The 17,755-nt window shown below is 40.9% G+C and overlaps 2 protein-coding genes and 1 long non-coding RNA gene across 3 annotated transcripts; 2 read left to right on the top strand and 1 right to left on the bottom strand.

Moving 5' to 3' along the window:
- The first annotated feature begins 4,317 nt into the window (after positions 1-4,317).
- Positions 4,318-6,292, top strand: LOC125021286. Its single transcript, XR_007114319.1, has 3 exons — positions 4,318-4,577; positions 5,025-5,198; positions 6,227-6,292. It is a non-coding gene; the product is annotated as an uncharacterized LOC125021286 (long non-coding RNA).
- On the bottom strand, positions 6,002-10,224 carry btg4 (B-cell translocation gene 4). The gene is made up of 4 exons (XM_047607279.1): positions 9,690-10,224; positions 8,548-8,685; positions 7,449-7,722; positions 6,002-6,520 (listed from the first exon to the last, which is right to left on the bottom strand). Exons 1-4 carry the CDS (start codon positions 9,860-9,862, stop codon positions 6,317-6,319), a joined length of 789 nt encoding a protein of 262 aa, XP_047463235.1. The 5' UTR covers positions 9,863-10,224; the 3' UTR covers positions 6,002-6,316.
- Positions 10,225-13,058: 2,834 nt separating this feature from the next.
- On the top strand, positions 13,059-17,698 carry LOC125021585 (heterogeneous nuclear ribonucleoprotein A/B-like). The gene is made up of 9 exons (XM_047607704.1): positions 13,059-13,194; positions 14,196-14,425; positions 14,555-14,723; positions 14,994-15,152; positions 15,305-15,436; positions 15,605-15,710; positions 15,827-15,973; positions 16,127-16,217; positions 16,967-17,698. Exons 2-8 carry the CDS (start codon positions 14,220-14,222, stop codon positions 16,195-16,197), a joined length of 990 nt encoding a protein of 329 aa, XP_047463660.1. The 5' UTR covers positions 13,059-13,194; positions 14,196-14,219; the 3' UTR covers positions 16,198-16,217; positions 16,967-17,698.
- Positions 17,699-17,755: the final 57 nt, after the last annotated feature.

Here is a 17,755-nt window from a genome sequence, read left to right as displayed (position 1 = left end):
TTCAAAAAGTTATGTTTTAATGTTTTAATACATGTTACTTTCACCCTCTTTGCGTTATTCTTGAATTTCTTCCACATTAACTTCTTGGACTTTTACGACAGCACCTGTATAATACAATATACAATACAATATACAACATAAAATAGTAATTGACAAACTCGTGTCCCCATGACATCCCCACGACATCAGTGCCCCCCCCCCCCCCCCCCCCCCACTATCTGGAACTTCAGTCTCACCATTGGTAATTCATCCCTGACTCCCTAGATTAATTTTTGACAGCACATAAAACGGCCCCATCAAACAGGCCCCCACTCCCCTCCACAGCTGAAACCCTCATCCATGGTTTCATCACCGTCAGACTGGACTACTGCAATAGCCCCCCTCAGTGCCCCCACAGTGAGAACTGATGGGATGCTGGGCAAACTAGTTGTGTCCACATGATGAGATCTGAAGTTTAACTGTGTCATCAGCTCTTACAACAAGCAAAGAGGCAGCTCTTCCTTATAGCTTTACCCACAGATGAGAAGAACCTGGCGAAAATGTTCTTCTTTGGAGTCGGACTTGTCTGACTCAGGTGCGTCTTCAGGACATTGATAACTAGGTCATCAGCAGCGTGTGATTTCACTGCTTCCAGGAGGGCGTTTGCGGAGCCAATCTGCTGGAGAAGATCTTTGAGCACGGCTTTGGAGATCTTTTTAATTGCACCGTTCAGATTAACAACAACGTGTGCGGGATTGATTTCTAACAGTGCCTGCTCTCTAAGATTTATGATGATTTGACCAAAATCTCTGAGGAGCATCAATCCCCCGGCTTTCTTTGTGATACGCACCAGCAGCTCTGTGAGTATCTGGGTGATCGCCATAAAATGTTCGCTGTCCCCCGAGACTGCTGATGACTCACTGGGTGTGGCTGGAAGATCCAGCTGAGGATCCGCAGCGGCATCATCATTGCTCAGCTCGCCAGATTCTTCTACTACATCTACAGACACCAGCACCAACTCCTCAGATGATGGGTTGTCCCCCTCGCTATCTATGACCTGATTAAACGGAGGGTTATCAGTGTCTTCACTGTAAATCCAGCCTATGAAGTCACTCTCTTCGTCTGTATATAGACAGTTATAATCAGATCTCTTTCTCAGTGTGTTTTCTATGTCTCTGTTCAGTGTGTGATAGATGATGCTAAATTCCTCCATCTCTATAATTACTCTTAGTGGCTCTTCATCTGAAGGTTTGAGCCTTAGAGGTGCAGCACTGCTGATGTCGTCTGTGGGCAGAGTGCAATCACAGCTGTTTTTGTATCCACACTGTACTAACTTTCCAAAAAGGTGAATCATTGTATTATGAGTTATAAAATTAATGCATTTACATTCACAAGGTGTTTTTGTTGTTGGCAGAAAGCGGGAACCCATCCTCTCGGCTATTTCATAGTTGACCTTTGTCGCCACTTCGCTTGCGGCCAACCGGAGGAATCTATCAAAGTAGGGACAGTGAAAAGGTGTCCTCTGTAAAGGCAAACACCATAAAATGACATTCCTCAGGTTCATAATGACATTGTCCTCACTGATTCCAAAAAAACACTCTTCGGGGTCTAAATGCATGTAAATCTGCTGGGCTTTCTTCTTCCAAACGGGAATAACGGATGTTATGTGGTCCATAATGTTTTCAAAACACTTGCTGACTATTAGCTGGCATGCAATTCCTAGCTCAATCAATCCGTGGGCTTGCTCTACATCCGCCGGAGAAAGACGAAATAGACGACGGACATACGAGCTTAGCCCCAATTCATATACCGTAAGATATGGGAATCCTGTATACGCAATTAACATTAACATTGTGGAACTGATGTCATCTGAAGGAACTTCTTCAGAAAAGTCAGTAGCTCCAGGTGAAGTGACGTCACCTGCAGAGCTGTCACTAGATGTCCCGCTATCTGAGTTCTCAAACCAGTAATTTACCGGTTCGTCTGGTGTTCTTGGACAAACAACATCGTCCTCCATCAGTATTTGTAAAATATTTTCATCCCAAGTAGTGATAGTGATGGTACATGGTCCCCGTCTTACTATCCCACTTAGTGGATTTTGTTCCGGCATCCCGAACTCAAATATTGAAGGGGGTGTCGGTTCGTTTATGTTGCACTCGCACCTGTTTTGGCTTAGGCATCTTATCACTTGAGTAACCACGTCAATCATTCCGCGAAGAGCTGTAAAAGAGACACATTTACACCTGAATTGTGTCTGAGATAAATAATTGTCCTTTAGCGCAACACTTAACCGTTTTTCAACTCTCAACGTCACCTCTTCTTCGACTAAGGAGACGAATTTCTGTAAGCTCCGACAGTTTATGCTGTTGTTGGTTTCTAAAGTGCGAGCAAAACACTGTGGGAGGACAGATTTCAGGTTACTGAAGACAAGACGCCTATCTATGCCAAAGAGGCATTGTGTACGGTATGCATGCCTATAAACATGAGGGACTTTCCTGTGCCATTCGGAAGCAACAGGCTTTATAGCTTCCTGTATATACGATGAAGCCAAATTAATGATTTCCTTACAAAAATCAGCCATTAAAGTCAAGCTCAAATCATTGTGTGTCCCTGTCACAACCACTCTCGAGTACTTTTTAACAAAACACCTAAGGTACGATTCATTCCATATGTCGCCCTCTGTCATTGGAGGGAACCTCACAACAGCACATAACTTCATTCTGTTAGCCTGCATGGTGATTGAAGATTGATATCTATCTATCTATCTATCTATCTATCTATCTATCTATCTATCTATCTATCTATCTATCTATCTATCTATCTATCTATCTATCTATCTATCTATCTATCTTCATTCTGTTAGCCTGCTTGGTGATTGAAGATTGATTTCTAAAAATTTTAAAATGGTTTTAAGTATTTGTTGTCTATCTATCTATCTATCTATCTATCTATCTATCTATCTATCTATCTATCTATCTATCTATCTATCTATCTATCTATCTATCTATCTATCTATCTATCTATCTATCTATCTATCTATGTTGCCTAGCAACCGGCCCAAGTTTGCCTTTGAAGATGTTGTCTAGCAACCTCCACATGTTTGCCTTTGGACATGTTGCCTAGCAACAGGCTCGCCCCAGCCACACTCGCTCTCTAACTCTGCAATCTTGAATTAGCCCCGCGTTGCAAAGATGGCGATGGCATGAGTGACCAAAATGTGCAATGTGTGTGATGTCACATACAAAAAATGGTGCGTGCACATCTAATTGACTGTTTGTAAGTGTGATGACCCTGATGGCCGTAAGCCGAAAGTCATCTCTCCGACAAAGTCTATATAGAACAAGGGCTGTGGAGTCTTGGCCTTTCTTCAATTTCTTTTACTCGTCCATGAGCTTTAGTAGAAAGTGATGTGGCGCCAGAAATACTTTATTTTTTTTTCCAGGTGAACACAACCTTCAACCTTACGCTTTCAGCAGAAGTTGTACAACTAAATTTGACCACTATTTGAAGTGTCACTATTCAGCAGTTTGAGACAGAATTATAGACCCCTTCACGGTTTGTGAACAATTTGACGTTTTTTTGAGAGGCAGGGCTTAACTGGAGGCAGAAGATCTCTAACACTATGGCCTGTAAACGTGGGTTACCATATTTCAATGGCCTGTTTTGGCTGGAGTGGACCAGGAAAATGCATATTTTAGAGGATATACTAATACACTCACTTTCTGAGACAGTGAGTGTTATTTTAAAAAGTTGACTCTGAGTGATGGGACTACATTCATCGAACCCTAAGCTTTCAGTCACTGGATGGACGAATTGACTATAGGAAAACGCAGAGGGTGCAAAGTCTGGTCTGTCGTAAATACAACCTCTGCTTGGACACCCCTGAAACACGCAAGTAATGTTGTGTTAGCAACATGTAATTTAGCAAGTAATGTAATTTGTCTTGGACTGCCCACCGTGCAATGGCCAGACATTTACACGCACCTAATTGAGTAACCCAGAGTCTCCGTGAAAGAAAAGTTGAATGCATACAAATTGCTCGAATGGACATATGCAAGATTTGCAATAGAAGAATTTCAACAATGACTTTTGTCCATACGAACAGAGGGGCTGTCTTTATCAAGTTAAGCCTCCCCTACAAAGATATTACCAGACGTAAGCGGAACCACTACGGAGGGTAAAGTAGCAAAGCAACTTAAGCTTGGATACCCCTGAAACACGCGTTATCTAGCAGTTAGCATTAGCATTTACATGTAACAAGAATTCCCCAAATAATGATTAACGTAAAGTGAATTCAGTCACAGTTTAGTCTAACCCATAATGTTATCCATGCTGAAATTGATGATGATGATGATATATTAAAATAATGCAAATACTCCAGTTACATGAATCATAGCAAAAGTGGTCAATGTTGGAGCTAGGGAGGAATGTTTAATGCTGATTTTCTTGGCAACTTCAACTGCACCTGCCAGCCAAGGGCAAGTCAAGGCACGACCTGAGAAATGGGCACACTCATACAAAGGGTAGCTGTGGAAACGGTTGTGTTACTCCAGCAGTGGTCACTTGCAACCAGGGCAGAGAAACTGCAGGGACCACAGGTAAGAACACATTTTCCACATTACTTTGGAGAGTGCATTGTTTTCAAAATCTGTCCAACTTGCACACTTGCTTGAAATGTGATGAATTTAAAAAACATGCAACAAATATTTATAATTTTATACTAAATTGTGACAGAAAATAAATTTCAATGGGTGGAAGTTATTTTGCTGCTTTAGGTCAGAGCTCAACACTTTATTAAAACTATGAAGGTAGGAAAAGGAAAGGAAAAGTTCCTGTATACTTCCTGGACATTCTTCTGGTTTCCTTGCAGCAGCTCAGAACCATGAAACAGTGTGGAACACATAATTATGAAATGATTAACTGTTTAATATGCAACTCTCAAAGAAGTGTGATGTGTTGACTTTAAGATGTACTGTTAAACACTTCCAACGGTCTATTTTCCTGTTTCCAGTGTTCATGCTTGGCTAACTGTGTGCTAACTGTAGCTTTAAGGTATTCATTTATGGGAGGAAGTACCGAGTACCGGAACAAACACGGAGAGAAAATGCAAACTTCTAACAGAAAGGCCCCAGTCAGCTGGTGGATTCAAGCCCAGAACCTTTTTGCAGTGTGGCATCAGTGCCAACCTCCAGCTTTAAGATACCAACCTTAGCTTTAAGGTATGAACACAGTAATTGACAAAGTACTACCAACAATGAAGGCCAATACTAACGTTGCCTTATGCTGCCCGTACCAAAAAGTTGTACTTAAACACACCTGAGACACTACAGCCAGTGGCCAACTAGCATGTAAAGGAAATAATTCTGCATACCAGCAGGTTGGAGTAGTCCACATTCCTCATTAAAAACTGGAAACTGGAACATCTAGAAGCTAAAAAGACCTAGGATGTATGTCAGTATCAAGTGAACTTTGAACTTGTGTACGACGTACACTTGAGGACTCAGGACAGTCATTCTGCAATTAGAACAGCTACATACTTGGTGCCTTCAAAATGTATTCTGAGATACCCAGTGGTGCCAAGTCCACGACTTTCCTCAATTGCCCACTATAAAATGGGCGAGGCAATACACATGCAGGCATTTGTACTGTAGGTCATCAAATGAGTACTTTGGGAAGCCATTATCTAGTAGGTTTGTTTGTTTACCATGGGACATGATTTATTAGATGCTTAGTAAGAAGTGACCAATAAAGCCCTCATATAGCAGATTACCAATGGCTAAAATGACTGGGGTTGCTGTATAGGCAGTGTTGTTAGCGATTGTTCTCGCACAACCAATCACTAACTCCACTACCAGTACAACGACCACCCACAAACGCACACCTGCTCAGCCCCAACAGCATCCAGGTTGAGGTGCGTTTTGTGCAGGTTTCTCTGGAGAATTTAGCAAAAGGCCCACTTGTTAGTGTAACCAGAGCATCCTGATGTTTTAAAAGTGGAACAAACACATTAAATGAGACAGACTTTTTAGAACACCCAGCAGAGCTGACACGGACGCATTTATTTCTTTTCAATGACAGTTCAATGTTACTTTATTCACACCTACTTTAATTTAAAAACCTATTGAGAGAAATATTTAAAATACTTGAATGTATCGTAAAAACATGCTTAAACAGCATTACTTTAAATCAGTATCACTTTAAACCATTTACAAATAATAAACAAATCCTTTCAACATATTCCCGATAGGCACCCCCTCACCATCCCCAAGTCTAACTTCAGCCTCTGGTTCCCAGCAGTAACCAGATTCTGGTCTGCAGGTTGAAGGCCCGGCTTGTTCTAGGATCGGGATTTGCTGATCCAGTGGTACTTGTCGACGCGAGGCCCTGTGAAGGTAAATGAGGCTCGATGGGATTTGAAACCTTTTTGACCGGAGAGCTGGGAAGCAGAACCTCCAACTGGAGGTGGGAATGAGTCTGCAGCAAAAGCCTTCCGCTTTTCCCTCAGCCAGGTCTGAGGGGCGCCTGGAGAAAACTCGCTGAACTGAGGATGACAGAAACATTTTTAGTGCCTTCTTTTAAAAGCATTGTTATACACACAACAACACACACACACACACCAAACACACACACACACAACACACACACACACACACACACACACACACACACACACACACACACACACACACCACACACACACACACACACACACACACACACACACACACACACACACACACACACACACACACACACACACACACACACACACACACACACACACACACACCACACACACACACACACACACACACACACACACACACACACACACACACACACACCACACACACACACAAAAACACACACACACACACACACACACACACACACACACACACACACACACACACACACACACACACACACACACACACACACACACACACACACACACACACACACACACACCACACACACACACACAAACATCACACACACACACACAACACACAACAACAACACCACAAAACACAACAACCACAACCCCTTGCATGCAAAACATATCTTACATAAAGTGTTTAACATAAAAACAATGTTAAATTCGATTATTTGTTGGACAATAGGTTTTCACTGTTCTCAACTTGGAAAAAACAAAACAAAAAAAACACACCAAATGTTAAAATTAAACCACAATAAATGCCGTTTCAATAACGAACCTGCAGTAATTTCTAACAAAATGGTTTTCTACTCGTAACACTGTGTGTTAGTGGGGATAGTGAATGATTCATTCAAATACAATGTTCTGTAACCAAAGATCAGATGGTGTTCCCATTTTTTCATTAAAAGTCTCAAGACTAGCCCTTCGCTTAACCCACCCTCACTTTTCCAGTTCTCACTAATGTTACAAGTTTACAGAGAGTTAGGAATAAAAGTTATTTTATAGCATACTCAGGTATTCAACCTACCCTGTAAACGCTGTTGGGGTTGCTGACGGTCGGGATGGTTTTGGGTTCCAGGTTGGTTGGTGGGACTGTAGCAGGCCAGGGAGCTGATTGGTTGCTGCTGCTGCTGCTCATGCTGTTGTCTCCGGCACCATCCTCCTCGTCTGAAGAGCTTCCCGACTGAACCTCAAGGCTTGCCCGCTCTACTGCATCGTGGATGCGGCGGGAAAATTCCCTGTCACCACGCCGACAACCGTCCACCACTGAGACGCTGAACGGAGCGCTGTGCTCACCGTACCTGCAGAGGAGGAACCAACCCGTCAGTGAAAACCATGAACGTATTTGTGAAAAATCTAAAAACCATTATGAAACAAACACCAGATCAACAGTGGTGACATGATAGGTGACAAACTAATTTCAGCCAAGTAAATAAGTTCTGTTAGCAGAGTCAGTACTAACTGGTACACAACTAGCCTCTGCTGGATCCTGCTGATCAACTGGTTGCCAGTTCATTCTAGATGATGTCATTAATATCTCAGTATTTCAATGAACAATTTAGAACAAATTCTCATTTCTCTTTTGTCACTTTTGCTTGGGACCTTATGCATGGATTCAGCGAACTCAACAGTCCATCACAGTAATCACCAAACCAAGATTGGTTTTGCTGCAGATTCAGTGTACCAAGTTGTCCAGCTAGTACCAACCACAGAGTCTCACCGACTCGAACAAAAGCCAAGATCATTGGCCTGTTGTGTCTTGGCCCTAAAGTGGAAGGACCCAACGAGCCTGGATCTTTAGCAAGCTTTTAAAATGATATATGATATAAACTTTTTTGGTTTGACTGGTTTTATGGTCCAAAACGAATGCCACATCTGACTAATCACATGTTGGATGTTGCATGAAACAGAAGTTTCCCTAAACTTCGGTTTTTAAAATTTACTTCAGTCCATATAATATGGTCCATACCATCATATTTAACCAATATGATGGTATGAAAGAGGTAGTGAGGGGTGTGTCAAAATAACTGGGAAAGTTTGAGATTGTGCACAATCAGCAGTTCTGTTATGTCCAGGACAGGTTTTCAGGTGCACACTCGTGGCTCTACCGAGTTCAGCTGCCTGACCTGCAGGACACCTCTCCAGGGTCGACCCACACCGTCAGTTCCTGGGGCAGGCTCAAATCCTCGTACCGCACCAGACTCCGCTCGCAGGCCTGCTGCAGCACCGGGTCCTGAAGCCGTACACGGTTCATACGTAGACACCTGGGAAAGCACAGAAAATAATATTAAAAGTAATAAGGAATTTGGTTTAGCAACATGTCAGGAAATACCCCTTTTAACATTGCATTCATGGAAAACCTTTCATACTGCTTAAATTCCAATCAGCTGCAACATTAAAACCACCATGGATAAAGTTTACAACATCAATAATCTCATTACAATCCAATGTTCTTCTGCGAGACCTGCCTCCTGGCACCAACCGATAACCCAATGGCATGTGGCCGTTCCTTGCATCTTTATGACATGTGATCTCCAGAAATAGCCAGAAGTGTGTGATGTTCAAGAATAAAAAAAAACACATTGATGAGACCAGGCCATTTTGTTCCACTGGTCCAGTTCTAATGGTCACGGGTCAGCATAGACACCCTGATGTTCCTCAGCTACACAGTCACATACAAAAAGGAGGTCCCAGGTGTTCCGAGACCCCTCCATCACAACCAGCATGAACTTTACAGTAAACACACTTTACAGATACAGTAAGTCGTCCCTGATCAAACCACATGGGCCAGCCTTCCATCCACATGTATCAATGAGCCTCGGCCATTCATTGAACCTCACTCAAATCCGTCCACTTACCCATTTTCCTGCTTTGATCATCAAAACAAATGGTTCACTTGCTGCCTTATATCTATATCTCACACCCACGGATGAAGACAGTCAGCAGTATACACATACCAGTAGATCATAATGTTATGGCTGACTGGTGTAATTTAACATCAAAAATTTAACTCCCATGTCATCTGTGTGTACTCTGGTAACTTGATTGCTACAACAAAAACAGCCACAAGTTCTTTGCGTCAATAAAATCCCTCAAAAAATATGACCATTTGCTTACGTTTTCAAAATGAATCATTTTAAACCAATGACTTAACCCGAGTTCACTTAATTCACTTTCTCGAGGCAGCTTGGGAGAAAAAGGGAATCAATTCATGTAATCCAATAACAATTTGGATCAAATGCCAGTTTTCAAAATACAGAGTACCGACCTATAGGCCTGTCCCTTGGTGGGCGCGCTTGGGTGCCAGTGGTTCTTGTATTTCTCAAACAGAACGGAGGTGAGGGCAGTGGCAAAGCGCTCCCTGCCATCATTTTCCAGACAGCCGTATCTCTTCACCAGCCGAGCAAAAAAGAACACAGCAGCAGCAATCTCCTCCTTCATGGCTGCAGTCTCTAACGTTCAGCTTCAATCTCCACCAACAAATCAAATGCAAACCTGTACGGCTAAAAACCTCTTCAGAGATTAAAACATGTGTAGGGTGATCCTACTATTATAGAAAAACAAAAAACAAACAAAAAAAACAATAAAACTAACAAGACAAACTGGAAGCCGGACAACTCAAGCAAACATATTTGCTGCTGAAGCTCCACAGAGGACTCAGCTTTGATTTGTAATGCTCCTTCAATAAAGATAACACATATACATACATATATTTTTCAACATGAAACTAAATCAGGGCATGAAGCTGCAGCTTGTTTACTGATGCAACCTTGCTCACGTCAAATACAAAGAGTCTCTGCAGTCTGAGTTCCCCATGGTTTAATAAAAGCACAGTTCAGCTGTGAGACAAGCTGTCACACCTGAATCTGTTTGACTTAATGAGTCAGCGAGTGTGAAAACGTGTGAAAACGTGTGGAAATGTCCGCAGAATGTGAGGGAATCTCTGATAGTGAAACTGAACTGTAAGAGAAATGAAATTGGTCTCTGACGATATATATTCAGAGTCAAATTTGGCAAATTTATAATAGAGAGAATATTTTTTAACTCTGTGTAATTACATTTTTTGCCAAAAAATTTGCAGTGTAAAACTATAGAATGAAAACGGAGATGGACACTGGTCTCTTCAGACCCCACTGAGTGAAGATATCTTATATCTAAGAGACATTCATCTTTGGTTAACCCTCTGGAGTTGGTCTCTTCTTTGATGAACACAGCTGACCTGTGTTTTTTTAGCTTCCACACATTGAATTGTCCCGAAATAATTTAAAGTGTCTTAAACAATTAATAAATGAATCTGTATTTCTCTGTCTATGTGTTTTAAAATGTCGAATTTGAATTAAAGTATTGAGAACTGGAATAAAGTGTATTGGTTGGACAGGGATGTGTGTGGTGGAAAGTTTAATTAGCTCAAGCCACAAGGGGGAGACAAATACACACGAATTAGATCAGTGTTAATGAATTGTCTGCAAAAACTATATTCAATCGACCTGAAACCTGAAATACTATTTTTTTTTTTTTTTTTTTTTTTTTTTTTTTTTACCATTGAACGCAGGTATATTAAAAACGTTATTGGGGTGTTATGTATAGTCATCATCAAATTTAGTCATTCATTTTATTCAGCTTATTAAAACTGAGAAAAACAGTAGTCATGCTACATACGTTTTTTTTAAAAAAAATTTTATGACATCATTTTTTGTATGTACTTCCATATAGAGTCTACGCATTGACGTCACTGCCGCCTCGGGACATGCCCCCTGAGTGGCAAAAACAGTGAAATGTATCAGTAAACACAGCGAGATCGTGAAAAATGTGGATTGTCCTATCAAATTAAGGGCAACTGGACTCAACAATGAACCATACGAACTAGTATGGATTTGGAAAATTCGATTAACCTCGGTTTCAGTTGGTTCAAGTTACTTTTAGGTCATTTCAGTTAACTTATATTAAATGTAGCTAAATAAAAGATGCTAACGCGAAGAGCTTTACTGAGAAGTAATAATACTCGGCGTCCGAGCGAGCGTTAAAATGATGACGAGGAGTGATCATAAATATTCCGTTTATTGTTTTGTTATTTATTGTTGGTATTTAAATATTTACTGTCGACCGTAACTACGCCCAAACAACAACATTGACAAACTTATCTGACAGCCCTCCAGGACTTCACTTAAGAAGTGACTTAAGGTATGACTTCATTAAAAAATACAGCACTAAATATGAACCATAATACCAGGTTTCGGTGTCTGGATTCCCGCGATCCATTTACTTGTCTTTTTTTTTGGCAGTGGAGCTATCTGTAAAAATATATATCTCTGACTGCTTTTCAAATATGTTGGTCCAGTCAATCGCACAACAGCTCTTCCCATGTTTTATTTATTTATTTATTTATTTATTTATTAAGAATTTTACAATTTAGACGCTATTACAACCTGTTTCAAACTAATGCGGCTAATCTCCAAGCTAAACTGCCATTTTTTTTTTACCACTCAGTGGCCGTAACCATGGAGACTTCGCTTGCGGTGACGTCACGTGCATACCCTATTGTGCGGAACACAATTTAAATGAAAACGAAACAATGGACACTGCCATTCATAAGTAAACAAACATTATGTCTCATTTGTTTATATTTCCATTACTGCTTGTCCAAAACGAGTTGTTTGTTACTAAGGTTTCTCTGCAGATGCTGTTTTCTCTCTCTAATGTCTTTCTAAAGTGTCTCCATCTCTTTCATAATCAGAAAACAGACTCCAGGCACAATACCTAATCACAGGCCTTTAAAATAACTAACTAAATAAATCAATAAAAATCTGTCATTCTAATGCAGATAGATATGTCTAATGAATGTAGTCACCTTCCTTCTCTGGCCTCTTTGTGTTTTGCCTAAGTATAATCTCGTCTTTCTGTGTTTGGTTGCCCAAAACAACAAAGCTCAAAGAAGTGCATATGGGCATGAAGACGCTTTACCACTCATGTGAGCGCTCTCCAGTTCTGTTTGGACTTGTTTTAGTTTTCGCAGACTAAGATCGACCTGTTAGGTGCTTTGAACACTTTCTGAGTTCATGGGAACAGTTTCTCAATGTAAACACTACTCATGGAATCAACTTAGAGTTTTTAACTGCTTCAACTGATGAAGAGGCAATGTATGAATTTCATCTTAAACCTGTATTTAAGTTAATTGTCGTTCAAATTAAAGCTGCAAGTCAAAGTCTGTTATGTCATTTGCATTTTTGTTTTAGAAAACTGTTAAAATAACGAAACAATATCTAAGAATATATGGAATTGCGTATTTGAGCACCCTCCCTTGTTTATAGCAGTGTTTTTAATGAATCAGACAAAAGTCTCCGTTTGCTCCTCTATTGTTACCGAAATAGAAACTACAGAGACAGATGTAATCTCATAGTTCTCATCCTTTTGAAGCTGCTTCAGAAATGTGAAAACAAACACGCGTAACAAATAACACATAACATTATCGACAAGTCCCACATGTTTCTTATTTAACTTTGAAACGGCGATCCAAGATGTTGTTAACGTTTTTAGCGGACAGGAAGCAGGAAGGACGTTGGAGCCCTTTTGTCACAGCGAACTCGCTCCCAACCAATGACGTGACGCCTTCAATTGCATAACGGCGCGCCTTGTCCAATCACAGGGTCTGTCATTGCGAGGCTCCCCGTCGCTTGGTCACATCCGGTCGTATATATGTTGCCACGAGTTAGCGGCGAATTTGGAGAGTGTCCATTTTGAGCAGCGACTCGGCGTCTCCTGCATATTCCCTTGAAGTAAGCACATGTTCTTGTTGTTATCTTGGTACCGCAGTGCATTTGAGCAAATTTCGCTCTAGTTAGTGTACGTTTCCATTGAATTTTACCTCAGTGTCCCGCTGCCAGCTATGTGTCGTCTTCTATTTAGCTGAACCTGTGGCTAACTGCTAGTTAGCAGCCAGGATGCTAATGTGCGTAACCGCGGCTATCACTTTGAATGACTTATTTGTTCTTTTATTGAGGTGGTGAGTAAGCATTTCGGTTTTACGTCGGACTACTTATGAGTACGTTAACTGCACACAGTGAAAGTTCACTATGTTTTTTCATTTAATTCAAATTTAGCTGTGTAGCTGCTAGCCGGGCCTGCTTTATGCACCGAGCGGTAACGCAGCAAAGCGCGGTCCGCTTGAACAGTTTAACATGGACACTCACGCTTTTTGTTGTCTAACAGCGTTTCTGTGTGGCTTTAAGTAACGTAACCAGCGTGCAGCGGCATTGCTTGTAAACGTTGCAACACAAACAACCGGCTTGGTGTACGGGCTCTTAAATGTGAAACACTTTATAATGAAAAAATATATATATTAGACAGACTTATCTTTGTCCTCTAATTGTATCGTGGCACCCAAACACCCGCAGCGATAGCAACTTATTAGCATTCAGCATTATACTAATGATTCGGCAAAAAAAATTAAAAATACATATGGCTCAATTTGACGTTTGGACAAAAATGTAGCACAAGGTACATTGTGTATCTTTGTCATTTTAAGTAAGTAATTTAAATGTTCTTCTATATAGGAGTCACTATCACCACAAACAACGCCATGCATTGTGAGATTTTCGCAGCAAAGCATTATTTAACGTCTCTTTTCATTTTTGTACTTCAAAGAGATTGGATGATTTCTTTGTGCACATCATGTGATTTAATCGACCTTTTAGGCTTTGTCTTTTTATTTGCATGGTTTTATTGCTACTGCATCAGCTGTCCAGGATCACCCAATGCTTGTCTTTTCCTGCTGCAGTCTCTTATAGAGTCCAACATCAGAATGGCAGACGCTGAGACTGAGAATTTGCTCATGGAGACATCGGAGCAGAACGGCAATGAGGGAGAGGAGGACGACCAGAACGGAGCTGAGCAGGAGCAAGAACAGGAGCAGGAGCAGGAACAAGAACAAGAACAGGAGCTCATGATCGGAGAGGATGGCACAGATGGAGGCAAGATTGACGCCAGCAAAGGAGAGGAGGATGCTGGGTGAGTGTTACATTTAGCCCCTGACAACGTGTACGTACCTGTGGCTTCATTGATGAAAGCTGGACCAGGACACTGGTAGAATGTCATAAAATGAGAAGTTTAGAGTATGCTGTCCCTCTTGGTTTTCAGTAAAATGTTCGTGGGTGGCCTCAGCTGGGACACAAGTAAAAAGGACCTGAAGGACTACTTCAGTAAGTTCGGTGAGGTGTCGGACTGCACCATAAAAATGGACTCGAGCACTGGACGATCCCGAGGCTTTGGCTTTGTTCTTTTTAAAGACTCATCCAGTGTGAACAAGGTGAGATGTCTGGAAAAACACCATTTCATTCATTCTCTCACTCAAGCTGTACAGATGACTCAAAGTTATTCATGTTAATGTACATTATTGCGCTCATTAATCCCTACATGTATAAAATGTATATTCTATGGTTGTTCATATATCTGTTTTGTACCATTTTACTTGTATTGATTTTTATTTTAAGCTTTTTAGGTGATGAAGCAACTTCTTTTGTGGATGAATTTTTTTTCCCCCCAACATAAGTTTTATAACTATTGTCTCCGCCTGCAGGTGCTGGAGCAGAAGGAACACAGACTGGATGGACGTCAAATCGACCCAAAAAGGGCGATGGCTATGAAGAAGGAGCCTGCCAAGAAAATCTTTGTTGGGGGTTTGACTCCAGAGGCGACTGAGGAGGCCATCAGGGAATACTTTGGCACCTTTGGAGAGGTTAGTCTTAAAGGTCACTAAGCTCACACTACATACTCCAGATAGTTGCTTGTCTATGAAATATTTGGTCAGACATTCTGGCGCTAAATGTATAAGATGTGGTCCAAAATACGAATCAGACCTTACAGAATGCACCTCCTTTCACTTTCCAGATTGAAACCATCGAGCTGCCCATCGACCCAAAATCAAAGAAAAGGAGGGGATTCATCTTCATCACATACAAAGAGGAGGCCTGTGTGAAGAAGTGCCTGGAGAAGAAATACCACACCATCCAGGGTGGAACGGTATGTTTTCACATGCTTGGACATTTGGGTAACTAGAATTATCAGGATCTTGGATTGTAGTTTTGTAGACACTGTTTGAGATGAGTCATTATTTCCACAGCAGCATTTTACATCTGTACTTGTTATGAATGGCTGTGAAGTAAAGATATGTTTGCTTTTCCTCCTTAGTGTGAGTTAAAGATCGCCCAGCCAAAGGAGGTATACCAGCAGCAGCAGTACGGAGCAGGGCGTGGAGGCGGCTATGGAGGAGGTCGGGGAGGCAGGGGCCGTGGAGGTAAGACAGAAGCCTGCCTCTTTTGTTTTTGCACAGCTTTATGTGTGTAATCCAATGAACGTTGATTATATGCGGTGTATTTCATATATCTGTTTACAATTTTCATGGTGTCTCAGGCCAGAGTCAGGGCTGGAACCAGGGCTATGGCAACTACTGGAACCAGGGATATGGAAATCAAGGCTATGGCTACGGTGGATACAGCGGCTATGGCAACTATGACTACTCTTCTCCGTATTATGGATATAGTGGTGGATATGATTACAGTAAGTATAGATATACGCTATTTTACTGTTTCAGATAGAAAGCGTGGTCTGTTTTGTTGGTGAGGATATGGACATTGTAGATTTTAGGGCTGACTAAAAGGAAGTATGCCCACATCTGAATCGCCCTATATCGTCTTTCATCTGCTCTTGCAGGCCAGGGCAATGCCAGCTATGGGAAAACCCCAAGACGGGGGGCACACCAGGCCGGCTACAAGCCATACTGATGATCACTTGGATGTTCAAGGTATGCCGTTGGCTAGCGTACCCCCTCAAATGTGGTATACAAAGACAGTTGCTAGCATTCATTTTGCATAGCTGAAGGCCTGGCAGCCATTTCTAGAGCTTATATTTCTATAATGCTCAATGGTGTCTGAAGCTGGGCTTCCATTTCAGCTTTTTGCAAAATAAAAATATGTCTGAAATTTTGATGAAGTACAATTTATGTGTGTCCATTGAACGGTGTGTCTTGATATCTGATCTAATGATGTCTAATCATCTTAAATTCTGGTCGTGAGACTTCACTTTGCGCTACACTGAAAAAACAAACCTCATGAGAGCATAAAACAGTTTCAGTGGTGCCCTTTACTTGAGAGGTTTTTTGAAATATAGGCGTTTAATTGCATTTATTTTTAAATTTTACTGCGATATTTAGGTTTTGCACCTCTACGGGTAATGGAAACCTGGCAATTGTTCTGTTGGTTTGTTTTTTTTCCGAGTTGTGTCTGACCATCCTGCATTTAAGTATTTTTGGTTACAAGCCCTTAAAGTTAACTTTTGGGGGGTGCATTTTAAGCAGTAATTGCTGAGAAAACAATGCTGAAAACCTAAGACTGAAATTTGTGATTTGTTTAGCCTGAGTTGGGCCAGTTTCTTGTGCACGTGGTGTTTTTGTTGCCACCCAAAAAGTATTTGTAAAATGTCGTAATCTTGAAGAAAACTTGACGAGCGAATAAGTCAGATTTATCATTCATTAATGACTGTGTTTTTCCTCAGGACTCCGGTGATCTGAGACCTGACAGCTGGACGGACACACTGGGCCTGGCTCGACCTCTTTTATGACAGAAGACCATTTGTACAGAAAACATCTGAAATGTAACTTTTCCATGTTTTTTTTTTTTTTTTTTTTTTTTTTTTTTTAAATCCTTTCATTTTTAGATTTTACTTTTCCCTTTGGTGTTTTTTGTTTTCTTTTTTTTTCCCCCTCTCCACATTTCCACAGGAAGTGTAATTTTTACTGTACTTTTTGGTACCCGTTTTGATTCTAATGTATTGTAAGGGTTGTATTTTACGTGTTTGCTGGCTTTACAGGTTGAAAATCTTGGCCCTGTAAATGAGCTTTTTTGACAAATAAAAACCGTTTTCAGTAATTTTCTTCCCTGTTCTGATGCTTCCAGGTTCTGGGAAAGAATATTACAAATTAGATGTCAGATGGGTTTAGTAGTAGTTTACACGTGTTTGAGCCTTTCTTTTTTCTTTTTTTTTTTTTGCCCTTTATGTAAAGTCTAGTGTACCAAGAGGGAATTTTAACTCACCAGAATTTAATTCTTCATCGAAGTCATTCGGATGTTTATTGCTGAAATCCATCTGTGTAAGCAAAATTGTAGGATATAATGAGGGTAAATGCTTTTCTGAAGTAAAATGCGTGCTTTTGTAGTCTTCAGGCCAAGGTAGTGTACTCGGCCAGTCTCTGACATTTACTAATAAACATTTTGTTTAATCTTTGTATTTTTAATGTTACTGTTAATTGTAAACTGTTGAGAACTGGCTTTTTTCTTTTAATTA

The sequence above is a fragment of the Mugil cephalus genome, chromosome 15 (genome assembly GCF_022458985.1).
Source record: "Mugil cephalus isolate CIBA_MC_2020 chromosome 15, CIBA_Mcephalus_1.1, whole genome shotgun sequence".
NCBI lineage: Eukaryota > Metazoa > Chordata > Actinopteri > Mugiliformes > Mugilidae > Mugil > Mugil cephalus.
Note: the sequence above shows the minus strand (reverse complement) of the source record. Positions and strands in the feature narration are given on the sequence as shown.

What these genes read in the sequence shown, in the direction of transcription:
- btg4 (XM_047607279.1), bottom strand. Translation starts at nt 9,862, where the DNA reads ATGAAGGAGGAGATTGCTGCTGCTGTGTTCTTTTTTGCTCGGCTGGTG. An exon ending in ACCAAGGGACAGGCCTATAG is followed by an intron (nt 8,686 to 9,689) that starts GTCGGTACTCTG and finishes GTGCTTTCCCAG; the next exon opens with GTGTCTACGTATGAACCGTG. An exon ending in ACCCCAACAGCGTTTACAGG is followed by an intron (nt 6,521 to 7,448) that starts GTAGGTTGAATA and finishes TGTCATCCTCAG; the next exon opens with TTCAGCGAGTTTTCTCCAGG.
- LOC125021585 (XM_047607704.1), top strand. Translation starts at nt 14,220, where the DNA reads ATGGCAGACGCTGAGACTGAGAATTTGCTCATGGAGACATCGGAGCAG. An exon ending in ACTTTGGCACCTTTGGAGAG is followed by an intron (nt 15,153 to 15,304) that starts GTTAGTCTTAAA and finishes TTCACTTTCCAG; the next exon opens with ATTGAAACCATCGAGCTGCC. An exon ending in TAGTGGTGGATATGATTACA is followed by an intron (nt 15,974 to 16,126) that starts GTAAGTATAGAT and finishes CTGCTCTTGCAG; the next exon opens with GCCAGGGCAATGCCAGCTAT.